Raw genomic sequence first — 18209 nt, 5'->3', positions numbered from 1 at the left:
AGCTGGTGCAGGGCGTGGTCCTCCTGGCTCACTGCCACGCCCTCTGCAGCTTCGTGTTTGGCTCCGGCGTCGACGCCGACCCCGCCCCCATCCCCAGGACGCCCAGGGGCACGCCGCCGCCGGGATACCGCCTGACATCGGACGCCGCCAACGGAAACGCCAACGGGTCCCCCACGTCCCTCGCGCCGCCCTCGGAGCACATCGCGCGCAGATGGGTAAGAGATCAGAGGGTTTGTTGTACTTTGGTGGCACTAAGGTTCAGTTGTCAACCCTGGAATGCTTGATAATGACGTGGTGACTCCTCCCTGCCCGGGCCAGTCCCTGGACTCAGCCGGCGAGACGGTGTGTTTGAAAGAGAGGATCCACAAGTCCCAGGAGGAGGAGAGGAGAGGGGAGCGACTCCTGCAGTCCCACACACTCCAGCAGACAGGTACACACACACACACACACACACACACACACACACACACACACACACACACACACCACACACATGCATTACACACAATACACACACATTACACACACTACACACAATACACACACACTACACATACATATATATATACACACACTACACACACACACACACACACACACACACACACACGCATTACACACAATACACACATACACTACACACTACACGCACACACACACACATACGCATTACACACGCACACACTACACACACATAGACACACACAGATACACACACACACTACACACACATTACACACTCTACACACACACGCACGCACACACACACTACACATACACACACGCACACAGACAGACATTACACACAATACACACACACACACGCTACACAGGCACAAACACATTACACACAATACACACACGCATTACACACTCCCAAAATGTAGTCCACGCTGAGCGAGCATGGTGAGAAGCTGATGGCTCAGAGCGCGCGTGTGGTTCCTCAGACGCGGAGGAGGACGAGGCGGTGGTTCTGTGTGCCGCCGACCCCGCCCACTTCATCACCGACCCGGACTTCTGTTACCAGGAGTTCGCCCGGCGCGAGGACGACCATTTCCAGGTGTTCAGGGTTCAGGTGAGGACGGCGAGGGCGTGGACGCGTGTCAGTCGGGGACGCCCCGTCGGGTGGCTAGTTAGATCACACGCCGTATGGCGCTCTGAGGACGTGTGACGCGCGGTGCATCAGATGTCAGCGGCTCTATAGACGCCTGTTGATAAGATCCGCTATCGCGCCGGGCCTAACAACGCCCCGTAGCTGTTGTAAAATCCTGTGTAACCCACTGCCTCTCGTGGTCCTTAAATTGTAGGTCACTGTGGATAAAAGCGTCAGCTAGATGGCTGTAACGTACGGTGACCTGTCTGTAATGTAACGTACGGTGACCTGTCTGTAATGTAACGTACAGTGACGTGTCTGTGATGTAACGTGTCTGTGATGTAACATACGTGTCGTGTCTGCAGGACTACTCGTGGGAGGACCACGGCTTCTCGCTGGTCAACCGGCTGTACTCCGACATCGGACACCTGCTGGACGAGCGTTTCCGTAGCGTCATGGCGCTTCGGTCCAGCCACGGCCCGGACCTGCGCAGAGCCGTCTGGAACTACATCCACTGCATGCTGGGAATACGGTGAGAGGAGGGTGTTAGTCCACACACACACACAAGCTCACGCACACACACATACACACACACACACACACACACACACACACACACACACACACAAGCTCACGCATACACACACATACACACACACACATACACACACACACACACACACACACACAAGCTCACGCATACGCGCAAACACACACACACACAAGCTCACGCATACACACATACACACACACACACACACGCACACACACACACACGCATACATAAACACACACACACATACTGTACACACACACACGCATACATACACACACACACACAAGCTCACGCACACAAACACGCACATGCCCACACACGTGTACACACACAAACTCTCACACACACAGTAACAGTGACATTGTAGCAGTAATTCAAGCACTTTCCATGTTGACACACTTGCAGCTTGATTTAATGAACGGATTAAGAGCGATGTCAGACAGACAGACAGACAGACAGACAGACAGACAGACAGACAGAGATACTGTATGAACTTTAATAATCCCTGTAGGAGGAAATTAGGCGTCTCAGCAGTGAGAAATTACAGCAAAAGGTTGAAAATGCAGAATACAGAATATACATAGTAGCATAACTATAAAAAGAACAAGACTATATACATCCATACATATAACACGTGTAAAGTATATGTGTGTGCGTGTGTGTGTTTGTGTGTGTGTTTGTGTGTGTGTATGTGCGTGTGTGTTCTTGCAGATATGATGACTATGACTATGGGGAGGTGAACCACCTGCTGGGCCGGGAGCTGAAGCTGTACATCAAGGCCGTGGCGTGTTTCCCCAACGCCACCAAGACGCCTCTGCCCCCGCTGCCCTGGGGGGCGCTCAAACCTGCAGAGAGGGTACGCACACCGCACACACACCCCTCAGAACACCACACACAGGACCCCTCAGAACACCACACACACACCCCTCAGAACACCACACACACCCCCGACGCACAGGGCCCCTCAGAACACCTCACACCTCACCTCACCTCGTTACACCCCTAGTATTTGATGACGAGTTTGACGTCGAACCCGCTAAATCCCGACGTCTCCGATGCAAACGTGACGCAGCCTCAATCCTCCGTTCACGCTGGCTTCTCTCTGGCCTTCTCCCTCAGGTCCATGTGAACCTGCTGGTCATGGAGGCCCGTCTGCAGGCGGAGCTCCTCTACGCACTGAGAGCCATCACGCAGTACATGATCGCCTAGGACACGCCCACACGGGGCCACCGTGCCAAGGGTCCAGGGAGACCAAGCTAGGAACCCGCAGGACGGAACCCCCGGACGGCAGGCAGAGAGACGGGGGGGGGAAGGGACTGACCGTAACACGGACGAAGAGGAGCGCGCAGCAATACTGTCACCGTCCCACCTCTCTGTTTAGTTTTGAAACCAGATAAGGTGTCATTTAAGATGAGGCGGAGTGATACGCTACCGCACACCGCCGCGAAGCGCTCCGCCCCCCCGGACGTCTCTCTCCTCCTCCTCTCTGCGTGTTCCGCCAGGCCGGCCGGCCCGCTGCGCCCCTCAGCTCTGCGTGTTCCCCTGCTCCGTTCCGCTGCGCCCCTCAGCTCTGTGTGTCCAGCGTCTTTCCCCATTGTTCATGTGCAATCCTAGGATGATTTACTATCATAGATATGAGTTTGACTTTTATCGAGGCGTCGTTCGTGTCCCGACTCTCATCGCTTGTGATGCAAGCAGGACGCGTTCTGCAGCGTAGCGAGGATCTAGCTCCCTGCGGCCGGGCCCGACCCGGCACCGCCCCCTGTTCCGGGGTTGTTATTCTTTTTGTTCTATTTTGTTCAAAACCAACTATTCATCCTTTTTTTGATTGGGTTGAGTGAATGTTTTGGGAGTCGTGGCTGTGTTTAGTTCTGTTCCAGTCCAGGGTGGTGTTGGTGGGTTACTGGTGGGATGACGAGTTGTTGTCCAGCTTCCCTAGCTCCTCCCATGTTTCACATTGGTGCCGAAAGGTCGAGAACAAAAACAAGATGACCCTCCTGGAAGTTTCATTTTAATAAGCACTTTTTTTAACTTTATATATTTATGTGATATGGTGTCCCTCAGTGGTCAGTCCAAGCCTTTCCTGATCGCTGTTTGGGGTCTGAGAGAAATGTTCTGAGACAGAAATGTTCTCTCGTCCCTAGATTTACTGGTCGATATGTTCTACGGAACCGAAGAATTACATACACGTTTTTTTGTCCATATTTGTCTTTGTAAACAGGTCCCAGAGCCTGTTTAAACCAACCTTGACTTGATGGGTGTCAAGAGTCTCATCTCAGATGTAATTCACATATCTGCCATTGCTAAGACTACTCACAAGAAAAACTTGTGAAGTGAAGCAGAACGAGTAGAGTAGGCTGACGGACTGTCCCAACAGAGGGAAGAATAAGCTGAGCCATTTGCAACAGTGTGTTCGTACGTTGATGTGCTTCGGCCGAGATCAAATGAAGGAGCTTCCATTTCAGGCTGAGCATCATATATGGCAGGGGTGCATGATGGGATATCGGTCAACGGTCAGAGCACTCCAGCAGGTCGGCCTCTATCAGATATTTATTTGGTTGAGTTCAGTGACTGGATGTATGGAAGCTGACAGCGAGTATAGATGTACGGTACAGTCAGAACAGAACAACATTGGTACTGGAGGTTCTGGAAATGTAGCGACTTGTTTTTTTCCTGTTTTTTTTTTTTTAAACATGTTTTTGTAAACTTTGGGTTACAGTACTATGCTTGTTGAGTCCCTCTCTTATGTTGTTATAGTACTGTGATCGTTGAGTCTCATGTTGTTTTGGGGTTTGCTGCTAAGTACTGCTGGTTGCATCCTGAATATTTCACAGGCAATGAGGTGGGCGACTCTTTGAAATGAAGGGACGGAGTGAAGGTGCATATCAACAACAGCAAATGTGCTTCTGGTGCCTTTAGGTCAACCCGGAGCGGTGCTTGAGTGGACGATTCTGGGTTTGGTGATAACGGACAAGTCACTCTTGACCAGTGTTCTGTATCTGGTTCTAAGGTGCCCGGTACCTCAGACAGACAGACACTGGCAGTGGCTCACTGGTTAAGATCAGAAACGGCAAGAGCGTTTATGACGTCCTCGACTGTTTCTCAACGAGTTTATGACACGACGTCGTAACGGCTCCAGTTGCTCCCGTCAGCTTCCTCCCCGCCAGCCCGCAGACACAGAGACAGTTCAATATTTACCACGTAAATAACTGGACAATAAAATAAACTACAAAAAAAAAAAGTAAAAAGATTGTGAAATTAGCAAAAAAAATGTTTTTTTTTTGAAAATGTGAAGACTTATTTTTTTCTATAAAGATGTTATATCAAATGTTTGTTGTTTCAATTGTTACTGTGTTTTCCTATTGGGGATCTACATAGCCTATACACACTAGTGGCTGTATGAATGTATATACACACTAGTGGCTGTATGAATGTATATACACACTAGTGGCTGTATGAATGTATATACACACTAGTGGTTGTATGAATGTATATACAGTACACACCTACTAGTAGCTGGATGAACGACAGTGGCTACTTGTGAATTAAAAAGCTAACAGACACACATTGCAGATAATCCTACAAATGAGAACTGGTCCATGAATCAAATCAAATTTAAAAACAACTCACGCTGACCTGTACTTGCTGTACAAGTCAAAGCAAGCAGTAAAAATACAATAAGAATCACAATAAAAAGAATAAAACAGAAACCACCATAAGCATCAACACACAACACGAGTACAATGTGAGAGCACATATACATTAGGCACATATAGCCTCAAACAATATAGAACCACATCATATACAGGCCTACACTTAGGTCCATCAATATTTGGACATTGACACAATTTTCATCATTTTGGCTCTGTACACCACCACAATGGATTTGTAATGAAACACTATGTGCTTTAAGTGCAGTTTCAGCTTTAATTTGAGGGTATTTGCATCCAAATAAGGTGAACTGTGTGAATTACAACAAATTGTATATGTGCTCCCCCCCTCTTCCTTTTTAAGGGACCAAAAGTAATTGGACAAACATAATGAAACATAACATAATGAAATAACGAGAGAATAACACACACTTGGCCATGGAACAGCTGAGCAGACAATTGTCCAATTACTTTTGGTCTCTTAGAAGGGGGGCTCAATGGTTTGTAATTCCTACACCGTTCACCTGATTTTGATGCAAATAGGCCCACCCTCAGATTACAACTGAAAGTCTGCTCTTTAAGCCCATCTTGTTTCATTTCAAATCCATTGTGGCGCTGTACAGAGCGAAAATGATAAAAAATGTTGAAGAGTAGGCTACTTACCTATTGACCTTAAGGTGATGGCTTATTATGTGAAGTCCCTACCACGGCTTATAGAACCTCACCACCAGGTTTTATTGTTATCCGTGGCTCATGAATCTAATATGTTATTGCTTAAACTACCATCACATGAATCAATCAGTCACAGCCTCTCTTAAAATGCTTCTCACAATTCTCTCTCCCAGATGTGTGTGTGCTCCAATGCGCTCTATCAGAGCGGTGCCACTTGATTTAGACCTCTGTTCGTGCTCACAGCTCAAAGGTCAACTCCTCAGTGTCAACTCACACACACGCATTCCTCTTCAACCTCCCTCTCCGGAGGAAAGGCCCAGGTTAGACCCTCTTTAGTCCACCTGGGCGGACGGGCCTAATCGCCCTGCTGTAAGACCTTTAAGATAAATCTCAATCATCAATTCAATGACTCAAGCAAGATATATCAATACTCACCAAACCAATAAAGGCGAGGAGATCTGATGCAAGGGTAAAAAATCTCTATAAAATTTGATGTTACACATAAATTATACAGATAATCCAGTTACATGAAAAATACAGGTAACAAAAGAAAAACATGAAAGAGAATAGCTCCCAGGTCTCCATCCTCTGACTTCTTCCAGGCCTCTGTTGGTGGAAAGAAAAGTCTGACTTCCTCCATTCCTCTGTTGGTGGAAAGAAAAGTCTGACTTCCTCCATTCCTCTGTTGATGGAAAGAAGAAGTGCCTCTCCCTCCTCGCGAGCTGTTTCTTGAACCCCCTTCCAGGAGGGCAGGGTGTTGACGTCATGTCTCTTCGTATGAACACAGTCCTTCTCTCCTCCCTGGCAGATTAACAATCCCTGCATTCAACAGCTTATCTCTCTCTCACTCACAGCAGGACATCACAGAATAAATGTCTAATTAACATCTTATTAAATATCCTACTTTAAGCATTACCTATATACTCAAACAGTTGATACATGGATACATTCTCCAATCGTTGATCTTGACTAAGAACAGATACATGACATAAATGTCTACTTCTACTTTAAGTGATTACATCTCCAATAAATAATATTCACTCTAAACAGTGTTACTTGCTTGATTACACCTTCTACTTTTAAGCCTTTTATTCGCATCTTTGCACACTAAAGGCTGTTGTTGTTTCTTAGGCAGTTCATCCAACACTATCCCTTTGTTCCTTCTGATAAGCGCCAGACCCTGGCTAGAGAGGGGGGGGGGTCCCTTATCACCAGAGCTAGCCGGGCCCTTGTCAGTTCCATGTGTGTGTGGACCATTCATTATTCATCTATCCATCCGTTTTTTAGAGGGATCCACTTATAATATTTATTACCATCTTTCCGGCCTGTCCCAGGTGCTTGGGCCAGATCTGCCCCAGTAGGCCTCTCGTCTCTCATGTCTGACTCTTGGGCCTAATGTGCCAACCCTTGGTGCACTTGACAGTCCACCTCGTTCCTGACTGGTGGTCGGGATCACTACAGAAACCTGTGTAATTGTCCAAATATTTATGGACCTCACTGTATAGGCTATATAACATATATAACCTGTATATTCCAGACTGGCAAAACGGATAGTTGAATGAGTTTCGTTCACTGAGACCAGAGTGTGGATTGTTATACTCTGACAGGTGGCGGGGTTCTCTGAACAGGTCTGGGATCAGATTTAGGATCGCTAGGCCTACTCTGACAGGTGGCAAGTCTGGGTCACCCATGGGGTCACCTCATCACTCGGCCTGGTGTCTCAGTCAGGAAACTTGAGTCCCAACTTCTGTGATTTGATTCCGAAGAAATCTAAATTTGACCTAGGCCTATATGCCCTTGAGCTATATTTAGCATTTGTTCCTGAATTGAATTGCCCACTATATATTTTTTTTCTTTCCTAAATCATTATGCCAACAGAAAATGCGACAACACGGGTTAATGTCACTCGCGTCTTGTGATGTGTAAAAATGTGCCTCTAAACTGTAACAAGACCGGGTAGTTTCATAGCCAGACAATATGGACGGGTTGATGGTGGAGTGATGGAGGTAGAAGGTAGCATAGAGGTGTGACGTGACCATGCATGCACATTTGAAGCATAAACAGAACAGACGTTGCACATCAACAGTGCACTCAACCTGATCAACTACCAGACCCTAAACCCCCACCAACCTTAACATATAAGATCATATAATATGTGGATATTCATTAGAATGAATTAGATATGGCTTGTAGAAATCTGAGATCCATTTTGATACGTCATCAATGGAACATTTATGAGTATTCGCCTGTACTAGTGCGCCCTCTAGTGGACGATAAGTGACATGCGCGTCAGTAATGGCTACTGAGAGATATGAAACCAGAGAGTAAAATAAAACAATGACTTGACCAAGTGAGTTAAACAGATTAAGTTTATTTTGACTGTCCAGAATTGCCTTCACTGTCATCTCTGGCTGACTTTACAATTATGTAAAGTAAGATTAGGGAAGAAATGAAAAAAGAGAAACTATCAAAAATTAATCAACAAATATTGGCTATACACAACTCATCAGTCCCTCCCCCCTTTATCAAAAACAAAACGTAACCCTGTCCATATACTTAAATACTGTATGAAGTGGGGCCATTTTTTATTTCAAAAGAAGAAACATAACTAATTGCTAATTTTTAATCGTAAGAAAATGAGTAGTATGAAAGAGAAGAAAAAATACAGTTATGATTACATAGATTGGGAGAAACAGTGTGACAATCCCACTGGTACCATTTTAGTGGGGTAACTCATGCAGAGTTCAAGGCATGGCCCCGCAAATACTGTCTATGGAGGGGAGGAAGGGGAGGGGAGGAAGGGGAGGGGAGAGAAGGGAGAGAGGGGAGGGGAGGGGAGGAAGGGGAGGGGAGGGGAGAGAAGGGAGAGAGGGGAGGGGAGGGGAGAGAGGGGGTCCTCCACACCCTCTGCACTCCTAACATCACCCACCACTCCGTCCTAATCCACCTGGTCACACGGTCACTTCAATCAAACTGATTACAGAGAGACAAGGAGAGAAAAAGAGAGTTTGAGAGAGGGAGAGAGAGAAAGAGAGGATCTCCAAAAGACCTGGCCAGTGGTAACAAAACTATGAAATCAAATTCTCAGCAAAATTACAGAAAAGTCTGGATTCCCTACACACACAATTGGGACCTTTCTAAATAACAGAATTACCTTTCTTAAAATGGCATACCTAAAGTGAATACCTCAAAACTACGTGGTATTCCATGTTTGGTATTCCACATCTATTAAGTGTTAAGGTTTGGGGATTACAACATATAAAAGCAGGAGAGGAAATGTGTGTATTACTATGCCCAGCTACCTTAGAACCCACACAGGCCCTGAAATCTGAACATGCATCCACAGCATCATGGCCCTCCTCATGACCCCTAGCACCAGTCAATACAAAACAAAACCTTTGGGAGAAAAGAGTGCTTTGTAGAAGTTAAATGCTAATGTTTTTCACTTAGTTACTGTGAAATGATGAGTAAAGATGTCCATCTGTAGGGGATGCATTTCTGATGTCTAGTCAACACAAACAATCTTTACATTAGATGATAAAAAAAAAACTTTTCTCTGTCATAACAAATAATTAAATACAAACTTCAGCCTAACACAAAACACAATCAAAATGAAAAAAAAAAAAGAATATGAAAAATGTCGTGCATCTTGCTACTTAGTTACATGCTAGTGTTCAATATTGGCAGTTTAACAACCTTAGACAATACTAGTTATGATATACAGTACATGACTAAAGAGCTCATTTACTGATCTTGTAAAACCAAATTTGAGTTCCTGTAATTTGCAAGTGACTCCAATCCAACGTCATCAGCCAATCAGAGAACAGGAGGGGTGGTTTGTTTCCAGTCTTGTGTTTCAACAGAGAAATTAAACTAAAATAAATAGAACTATTTTCATGATTATCTGATTACTCCCGTAAGGAGGATGTTTTTCTGTCCATTGTTATTCTTTTGAATGACCCTGAGAGTTAATCGTTGCAATTACACATCTTGTCTGAGATGAGGATTCAGCATCGCCGCTGGGCAGACTTGAGACAGAAATATTCTCCGTTGTGTAAGTTCCAAGGACAAGTAAGTTCTACTTGGATGTAAATTCCACAATCGTCAAGTCAAAAGAACCTAATGGCAAATCAATTTGAAAAATAAAAAATAAAAAATCTAGTTATACTGGTCAAGTATGCATGCCTCACCATCTTTATTTCATGTCCAAATTCTTAAGACAGGCTCCTTATGCAAAGCTTCTCTACACACAAATATATTTTGTCCCAAGTACTCCCTACCTGCCATGCAATTCTTAGTGTTCCTTTGGTTATGTATAAAATCTACATGCATCTCATCTTTTACAAAAATAAAAGGATATATAGAAAATTACCGTTAAAAATGATCTGAAATTGTTTTCTCCAATGTAAAAAAAAAAAAGTTTCTGATTAGTAATATATTCACATGTTAATATTTCATTTATAACCTCCATCTAAATTGTATATTAAAACTATAGTCAAATATATTCATTTCCTAACTTCTCACACATTGTATTAATTTTATAAAAAGACTGTTAGTACTATATAACAAAGTGTAATCAGTGTGAGGATATTCTCACATGAAGCCCCTATATCCCTGAATTATAGGGATTCGATATACCGGAAAAATATTCAACATCAAAACCCTTCAAGAAGTGATCTTTACAACATCCTTCTAGATTTCTAGAGTTCTCCTGATTGATCCTGAATAGTGTGGTGCTGTTAACTCAGAGAGCAGAGCAGAGCCGGCTCCCATGAAATGATTTAACCTAACTTGGACTTACACTCCTTTTTGGGCGTCTGAGCGCAAGAGCTGCATCTATAGGAACATGACTTCCTACCAAAGTGCCTTGAGACGCATGTACAGGCACCACAAGATCAACAGCCGGCCCGTCCAGCTGTGGAGGCGGACTGTCTGCTTTCTCATAACACTTAACCAACACATCATTTGTTGGCTATTACAATTAACTATGACTGCCTCTCCCAGACAAATTTATGAATCACATTTCTTCATTATGTTAGTGTAACTGCACATCTGACGGACCTCTACTCCGCTGCTGAGCACTTGTTGAGCAGACGTCATGAATGCCGAACTGTATGCATATCATCATCGTATCCCCTGCACTGTTAAATCGCCAAATTACGTCTAACTATAATAACTCGTAGTTATGCATCTCTGAAATGGAAAAAAGACACAAAGCATGCATTTCGTACCACCAAACTAACCACGCCCGCAGACGGGTACGCTCAACTTGCCAAGTCAAATTTTGAATCGCCAGGCATCGTGAATTGAACCTCGTCCATGACCTTGAGAACAAGCGTCAGTCTATGTCCGCGTCACGGGCAGATGCTTGAATGAGTAGTCCAGCTGGGTAATGCAGGTGGTCGTTGTAGTCCAGCTGGGTAATGCAGAGAACTACAAAGTGGAGTGTAAATGTATAAACACCAAGTTCCCTACATAGACACCGTTACAGCAGCCTCCTCTTAAGTCTGCTTCGTTAGGCTCTACTGTTCAGAGTACAGTTAATACCAAAACTGTCCATTTCTCCAGAGTGCACAGTTGCTAAAATCAAGGTGGAAGGGGTACCATACCATATCAATCCTAAAGCTACTTTGGTGTAATAGTTGTAATATTAACTCCAGGTACATTAGAGCTGTTAGTTGTGCTTTTGTCTTTTCACTCCAAAACATCTTCCTGTCATACTGGGGGAGGGAAAAAAAACACTCAGTTAAGATAAAAATGTAAAATGGCAAACTCCTGAAAAATTTGCAAGTGTTAGAGTGAAAAACAAAGTTCTGGTGCAAAGAGAGAGTCCCTTCCTGGTCCTCCACGCGTGTATTGGCACGTGACACGGATGAGGTCTGGTTTTGTCTTAAAATCCAAAGGAAACTCAAAAAAGTACAACTGAAAAGTGAAAAATAGCTTTGGATCTTGGGCCGGCCGGGACGTGAGGAGGAGGGGGGGCTGCGCCGGGGTCTTTGTCGCGGACGTCTCCGGCTTCACACGAGTCGGGATCCTCTCCTGCAATAAAACAACCAATCACAGGCCTGTCAATTCACGGTATTCACACTGACTGAGGCGCTCGGCGGCGGATCGTACGATCGGGAACGGGCGCTGACGGGAAAACGGACGAGGAACTGGGAATACTGGGAAGTGTAAAGTGCTGTGAAGATGCCAAGAAGGGAAACATGACGTGCTGTAGTTTTTGAGGGCAGGGGAAGATAAGCTGGAAGAACCCCAGAGAGAGAGATCGGACTTACCTGGCTAACACTGCACAGCTCCCCGGGGAGTTAGCTAGGTACCCAGTTGTGGGCGGAGCTCTGCGAGGCAGCGGGGGCGACGTAGCCCTGCCCGCCCGGCAGTATCGGGTCGAAGTTGTCGAAGTCGATGCCCTCTCCGTCCATGAGGTCGCTGTTGATGATGTAGTCCACGTCACAGTCCAGGTTCTCGGTGAACATGTCGATGTCCAGGTCGTTGGGCAGGCGCTCCTGGATGGGCAGGAAGGGGGACGGCCCCCCGAACGGCCCCATGATGCCCTGCAGGCTCCCGACCGCGCTGGCCGAGAGGCCGCCAACGTGGAGGGGCCCCACGCCCGGCACCGGCGCGTGCTGCTGGACTTTGAGGGTGGAGAGCTGGGCGGGGTCCGGGGCCAGGCCCGACAGGATCATACCCAGGCCCAGCTGAGATTGGTGCTGGTGCTGCTGCTGGCTCTGCAGACCCATGGGCGCCACGGCGTTGGGCTCCAGCCCCTTACCCAGCAGGAGCTGGTTGGGCTTGGGCCGCCCTCCCACCATGCCCCCCCCGAGACCCATCAGCCCCACCCCGCCGGGACTGGGCATAAGAGGGTCTACCTGGGTCATCATGACGTCACTAGGTGGCGGCGAGTCGGAGGTGAGCAGCGCCTCCAGGCTGGAGGGCACGTGGGCGCCGTAGTGAGTGCTCCCGCGAGAGCCGGGCCCGGGGACGGGGTTGAACAGAGAGTTGCCAAAGTTTGAGGGCTTGGAGCTGTTGCTGTTGCACTGCGGGCCGGACGGCGGCCCCCCGGGTGGGAGGGGGGACTGCGGCAGGCTGGCCGGCTGCATCTGGCGGAAGGAGGGGAAGCCGCCGCCCCCCCCCCGGGGCAGCAGGGTGGAGGCGGAGGGCAGTGGGGTGGGGGGCGCCGGCGGGGCGGTGCTGGGGCTGGCCCCGCCCTGCTGCGCCGTTATCAGGGTCAGCCCGTCGATCAGGTCCAGCTCCTCCATGAGGGTCTCGGTGAGGGTGGGCGGCAGGCTGCCCGTGGAGTAGCCCCCCAGGAGGCCCTCCTCCGGCAGGTCGTCCTCATCCTCCTGCCCGGGGGCGATGGGGGACAGCCGGCCGCTCAGCGTGCTGGCGTTGGAGCTGGTGCGCGGCCGGAAGCTGGTCCACATGTCGGGGTCGTCCAGGCTGCCCCGGGACGACGGGCTGCTGCTGCTCACCCCCCACTTGGGGAACTGCTGCTGGGAGGAGTTGGGGCTGTTGGCGCCCCCGGACCCGGCGCCCCCGTCGGCCTGCAGGGCCCCGCCGGCCGCCCCCGCCAGGCCGGCCGCCCCCGCCTGCTTCTTGGTCTGCTTCGCCCGCATGCGGCTCTTCAGCAGCTTGCTGCTGTTGTCCATGGAGGCGGCGCGCCGGCGCGGGGCCTTGCCCGTCTTGCCCCCCTCCGGGTTGAGCATCCACCACGAGCTCTTGCCCGTGGACTCGTTGTGAACCCTTAAGAACTTGTTGTGGAGTGATAAGTTATGGCGAATTGAATTCTGAAATGGGAGGACAGAGGAAGAATCGGTTACTGATGTGGGTCATAATACCCCTGGCTTCAAATGCCTCGAGAGAGAAAGGGGTATCATATTATCATGACAGAAACACCCCAGATTGATTGGATAACATAGTTTGCTATTCTTGCACTTTGCCTTCAGCACTAGATTATGCTCTTTGTCACTTGTTTTAGAAAGGAGATGCACTTGTGAGTTCCGGCAAGTAGTAGTACACTGACTTTTCCTACGTTAAATTAAATCATTGTTAGTCGCTTTGGATAAAAGCGTCTGCTAAATGACTGTAATGTAATGTAACATGTGAGGCAGAAACGTGGCCGGTATAACAGCGTAGTTAACAAGATGACTTACCTTCCAGCCCGCCGAGCTGTTGCTGTCTCCTTTGTCCTTGAAGTACGGCACGGTTTTCACCATCCAGTCGTAGATCTGGGCCAAGGTCAGTCGCTTCTCGGGGGAGTTGTCGATGGCCTGGCTGATCAGATCCGCGTACGACTGATTCCCCCAGGCGTTGCGCCGCGACGACCCCTTCCTCGGCGTCGCCCCGCCCGCTCCGGCCACAACCCCCCCCTCTGAAACGAGCACCTTCTCGGGCTCGGACGTGATCTGCTGGGGCTCCTGCTTGTCCTCGTCGGCGGGAGGGGTCCCCGCTGCGGACTCGGGGCCATCGGCCCCCTCCGGTTTGACGGCTGAGATGTCCGGTCTGGGGAGCGGCCATGTGCAAGACCGAGGTCGACTCTGCGGCTCAAAATCTGGGTCAATCGGGGGGACTGACGATTCATTCATTGTGATGTTTAGTTGAAGGGGTTCCCCCTTGAAGCTTTGCTTTATGTAGGAGGTGCCAAAAGAAAAAGAAAAAAAAGAAAAAAAAAGGTAGCCTATGGGCTTAACGAAATGACTTGATATTTCAACTGAGGAAAAAGTGTGTGGACCCCTTCAACTTCAACACAAACCTCGCAGAGGAAGTGGTCCTATTATCATTTCAGATTAAGACTCAGATTGCAACATTTGTCTAATTCAGTTAAACGTCTGATAAATATACACTTTATATTTCTTACACAATGATGCAACACTCCACCCACTATTGGGGGTGAACAGGAGAAAGAGACTCAATAATCTGGATACACCAATAGCTTGAGTTAATCCTGAGATTGGAGATTAGGGGACCCAAATAATCTCCTTAATAGTAACTATCATAAACCTTCAGATTTACATAGAGCAGATGAGGGCTAGGATGTGGGTTCCTTTGTTTGCACAAAAGAACAAAGGGAACCAGTCCTCCTCATGCCCATCCAAACATCTGGATGGTAAATTGCTATGAAAGACCAATCCAAGTGATGGTCCTCCTGGTGACTATTATAATGGACAAGTGTTAATGTTGAGTGCATTTAAATACCAGTACAAGGTATCACGCTTTAGCTGAAGTTAGAGAAACCATATGCAATATTTGTGTAAAACCACACCGACGCTAAGGGAGTACAATAAATATCAAATAAACCAACCACGATCAGTCTAAATTGTTAATTATTCTGCGTTGATTATCAAACAGGTTAACGTTAGCAAATTAAAGTTTTAGAATATTGTTTACAATATAAAAACGACTCTAAAACAAGAGTCAACAAATTGGGATTACCACAGTGGGTCACTGTTACAAAAGAGCGATTTACGAGGATTCAGTCTACACTTGAACAACGTGTAGTCTCACCCAGACATCCCGCTTCTTAAAATAATCTGGTAAACAACACTACCTAATCCATTCGAGTTAAAACCTCTATGTTAAAGCAGTTGAGTAGATTGTAATATCAACATTTCAAGTGTAAACTTATTCAACGAATGATTATCTAAGCAACGATAACTGCTGAAATGTGTCAAAACAGTAGTCTAACGATAGGCTGTCCCGTCATATTTCTGACCACTGTACTTGACTTAAACTACTTAGTCAATGAGCGACCATGGCGGGGTGAATCCGTGTTTATCGGTTTGATCATGCTGGTCTAGACTGAGAGTCACGGAGGAGATGGTCGGTAGAAAGTGTGCGGTTCAGGATCAGATGCACGCTGGTTCAGGATCAGATGCACGCTGGTTCAGGATCAGATGCACGCTGGTTCAGGATCAGATGCAGGCTGGTCCGGGATCAGATGCCCGCTGGTTCAGGACCCGGGGCTGCTGCTCCTGCACGGTGTGGGCCAGCAGCGCGTGTCACCGTCTGCCATGTTTCTCCGCACGCAGCAGCGGCAGCAGCACACGATGCTCGAGCGCACCTCCGTCCCGAACCTTCCTCCTGGCTTCAACCGGTCCTCCTCGTGCCGTGAAAACCCTAAATAAAACACGAGGCGTAACGTTAATCCACCGAATCCTCAAGTTCACTCTGGAACAGCCCAGGAGCACTCCACGAAGTAGTTTTGAAAATAGCGTGATAGCTAATGTTACAGAGCTGGCTAACTCCAGTTATTTCGGAGTTTAAAATCCTTTACAAAGTCGGGGAAAGGCTTAAATCCAATTCTTCCGAATTCCGTTCTATTCACTAATACATTATAGGCAAGTTCTGGCTGACGTAAATGTCCAAATATTAATTCATAGTAGATCTTTTTTGTTTTGTTTTGCTTTGTTTTGACTCGAGGCGAAGACTCCCTTCTGACGTCTGTTTACCACTGCCAGACGACCTGTCCTGCGCCTGCGCGCTGAGGATTGCTGGGAATTGAAGTCAGTCATGTGATGAGCGCAGCGCAAGAGTAAACAACGGACGGACTGTGGCGAGATTTACAGTGTTTTGAGAGATCAAAATAAGCATTACGCAACAATTTACTGAAGTATACACACCTACAGCCTCACACACCTAAGCCCATTTGAAGATTTAGCTAATAAGATTGACTGTCTGGAACTAGTAGGTGAAGGTCTCCGCTGTCTTGGCAGAGGCCTGAATGGTAGCCTGCTTATGTAAAGTATTCAAGGATAGATAATTACAGTATGGGGTCACGTCCAGTGGTGTAGTGGAGGGTAAACGGAGGTATAGGGAGTAGACCCACTTCTTTAAAGGATTAACATGGTCATTTTCACTTTTTTTGAGTTTGAACGTGCTATTTGCACAATAGGACATAGAAGAAACACAATAAAAACATTAAATATATCCGTTTTGTCGTTTTTGAGAAACTGGAAGCGTAACATTTTCAGTCCAATTTGACTCGGGGTAAAAATACTCCGAATTCGTGACGTTTTTCCCATTCTTGGCGTCACCCTAAAGTTTGAAAAACCCTCCTCCACTCCCCTGCACCCGCCTCCAACAGAAACCTGTCTGGCTCCCGCACCTGCTGTCTTTGCGCCGTTTCACCATCTATCGAACACGGTAAGGCAGCTCTGAACCCTTTCTCATCTTGAGAACAATTGAATAGTTGCAGTCTCAATGATGACCACCTCTTATTTTAATATAATTTGTACATTTTATAGTCCTAATTGTATTGGTGGTTGTCATACAAATTGGGAAGTTTTTACCATGATCGTGTCTGATTAGTAGCCAACCTAGCTAATGTTAGATAAACGAACCATAACGTTAGCTGTAATTGGCAACAGTTTTTAAAAAGCTGTCTGATCCAGCTAGCTATCTGTCTTTATCCAGCATGTTGATGTTAGCTAGCCTAATGTTTGGAATGTCAGCTAGCTGTGTTAATTATCCTAGCATGCTAACGTTAGCTCTCAATGCATTTGCTTTTGGTAACGTTAGCCGTCCTGTGCAATGGCAGAGACACAGCGCACCATGATACTGTACTCTTCCCTGGCATAAAATCTACTTGCACCAGGTGCAAACTGTGCTGTAAGGTTTCCGAAGCGATAGCCTACCATAACTGTTGTGAGCGTGCTTGTATATAGGCCAATACAATAGGCAAAGTTACGAAGTCAAAGTTGGATATAAGTCAGTTTGTCTCCACAAGAATCTCCCGATTATCTCTCGCTCAAACTTAATTCGATATAATTTAAATTTACTGATAAATAGCCTATTGTTGTAATTTATGCTGTTTTGCATATGCAAAATATCGATGCTATTACTAATCGCTTTTATAATTTGTCCCCTTTTCTTGTAACCAGATCATAGCTACATTTCCAATACTGGGACTCGGGAGGTCCAGGTCCTGCGCTTCAGGGATATGGAGGTGTGCAGGTCCTGGAGGGCAGGTTGCAGCCAATGTCACCTAATGATATTATAAATATGTTACAACACCCCCTGTTTTATGAGAAAGTAGTCTATGTCTTAATTTAATGTCATGTTGTATGCGCAACAATTACCTCGGAAAATAAAGACGTAGTCCTACAGTACCCGTGCGGGTTTTTGTCATTTATTTATTCTCACATTGAGATCTTAACTTGATCAAACACCTGTGTACTGAATCGTTTGTCCTAAGGTCTTGTATTGCAGCGTTGTGATGCGCATATAGAGGCTATTGTGC

General features: G+C 46.9%; 2 protein-coding genes across 2 annotated transcripts in view; one reads left to right on the top strand and one right to left on the bottom strand.

Moving 5' to 3' along the window:
- sesn4 (sestrin 4) overlaps positions 1–4810 on the top strand; it is a 14561-nt gene extending 9751 nt beyond the window's left edge. The window contains exons 4-9 of the mRNA XM_084448913.1: positions 1–215; positions 319–430; positions 948–1075; positions 1459–1625; positions 2361–2505; positions 2769–4810. The exon at positions 1–215 is cut by the window's left edge and continues 40 nt beyond it. Coding sequence (XP_084305039.1) covers positions 1–215; positions 319–430; positions 948–1075; positions 1459–1625; positions 2361–2505; positions 2769–2858 — 857 coding nt within the window. The 3' untranslated portion in view covers positions 2859–4810. The remainder of the gene's footprint in view (positions 216–318; positions 431–947; positions 1076–1458; positions 1626–2360; positions 2506–2768) is intronic.
- Positions 4811–8358: 3548 nt separating this feature from the next.
- Positions 8359–14952, bottom strand: foxo4 (forkhead box O4). The gene is made up of 3 exons (XM_084448902.1): positions 14125–14952; positions 12250–13758; positions 8359–12010 (listed from the first exon to the last, which is right to left on the bottom strand). The coding sequence occupies exons 1-2, from the start codon at positions 14554–14556 to the stop codon at positions 12280–12282; spliced, it is 1911 nt and encodes a 636-aa protein (XP_084305028.1). The 5' UTR covers positions 14557–14952; the 3' UTR covers positions 8359–12010; positions 12250–12279.
- Positions 14953–18209: the final 3257 nt, after the last annotated feature.

This window comes from Borostomias antarcticus (assembly GCF_949987555.1).
Source record: "Borostomias antarcticus genome assembly, chromosome: 14".
Taxonomy (NCBI): domain Eukaryota; kingdom Metazoa; phylum Chordata; class Actinopteri; order Stomiiformes; family Stomiidae; genus Borostomias; species Borostomias antarcticus.
This window is presented reverse-complemented; position numbering and strand designations above follow the sequence as displayed.

Excerpts from the sequence above, each read along its gene's own strand:
- foxo4 (XM_084448902.1), bottom strand. The coding sequence starts at position 14,556 with ATGAATGAATCGTCAGTCCCCCCGATTGACCCAGATTTTGAGCCGCAG. Across the intron at positions 13,759-14,124 it reads ACAGCTCGGCGGGCTGGAAG|AATTCAATTCGCCATAACTT; the intron begins GTAAGTCATCTT and ends CTCCCATTTCAG.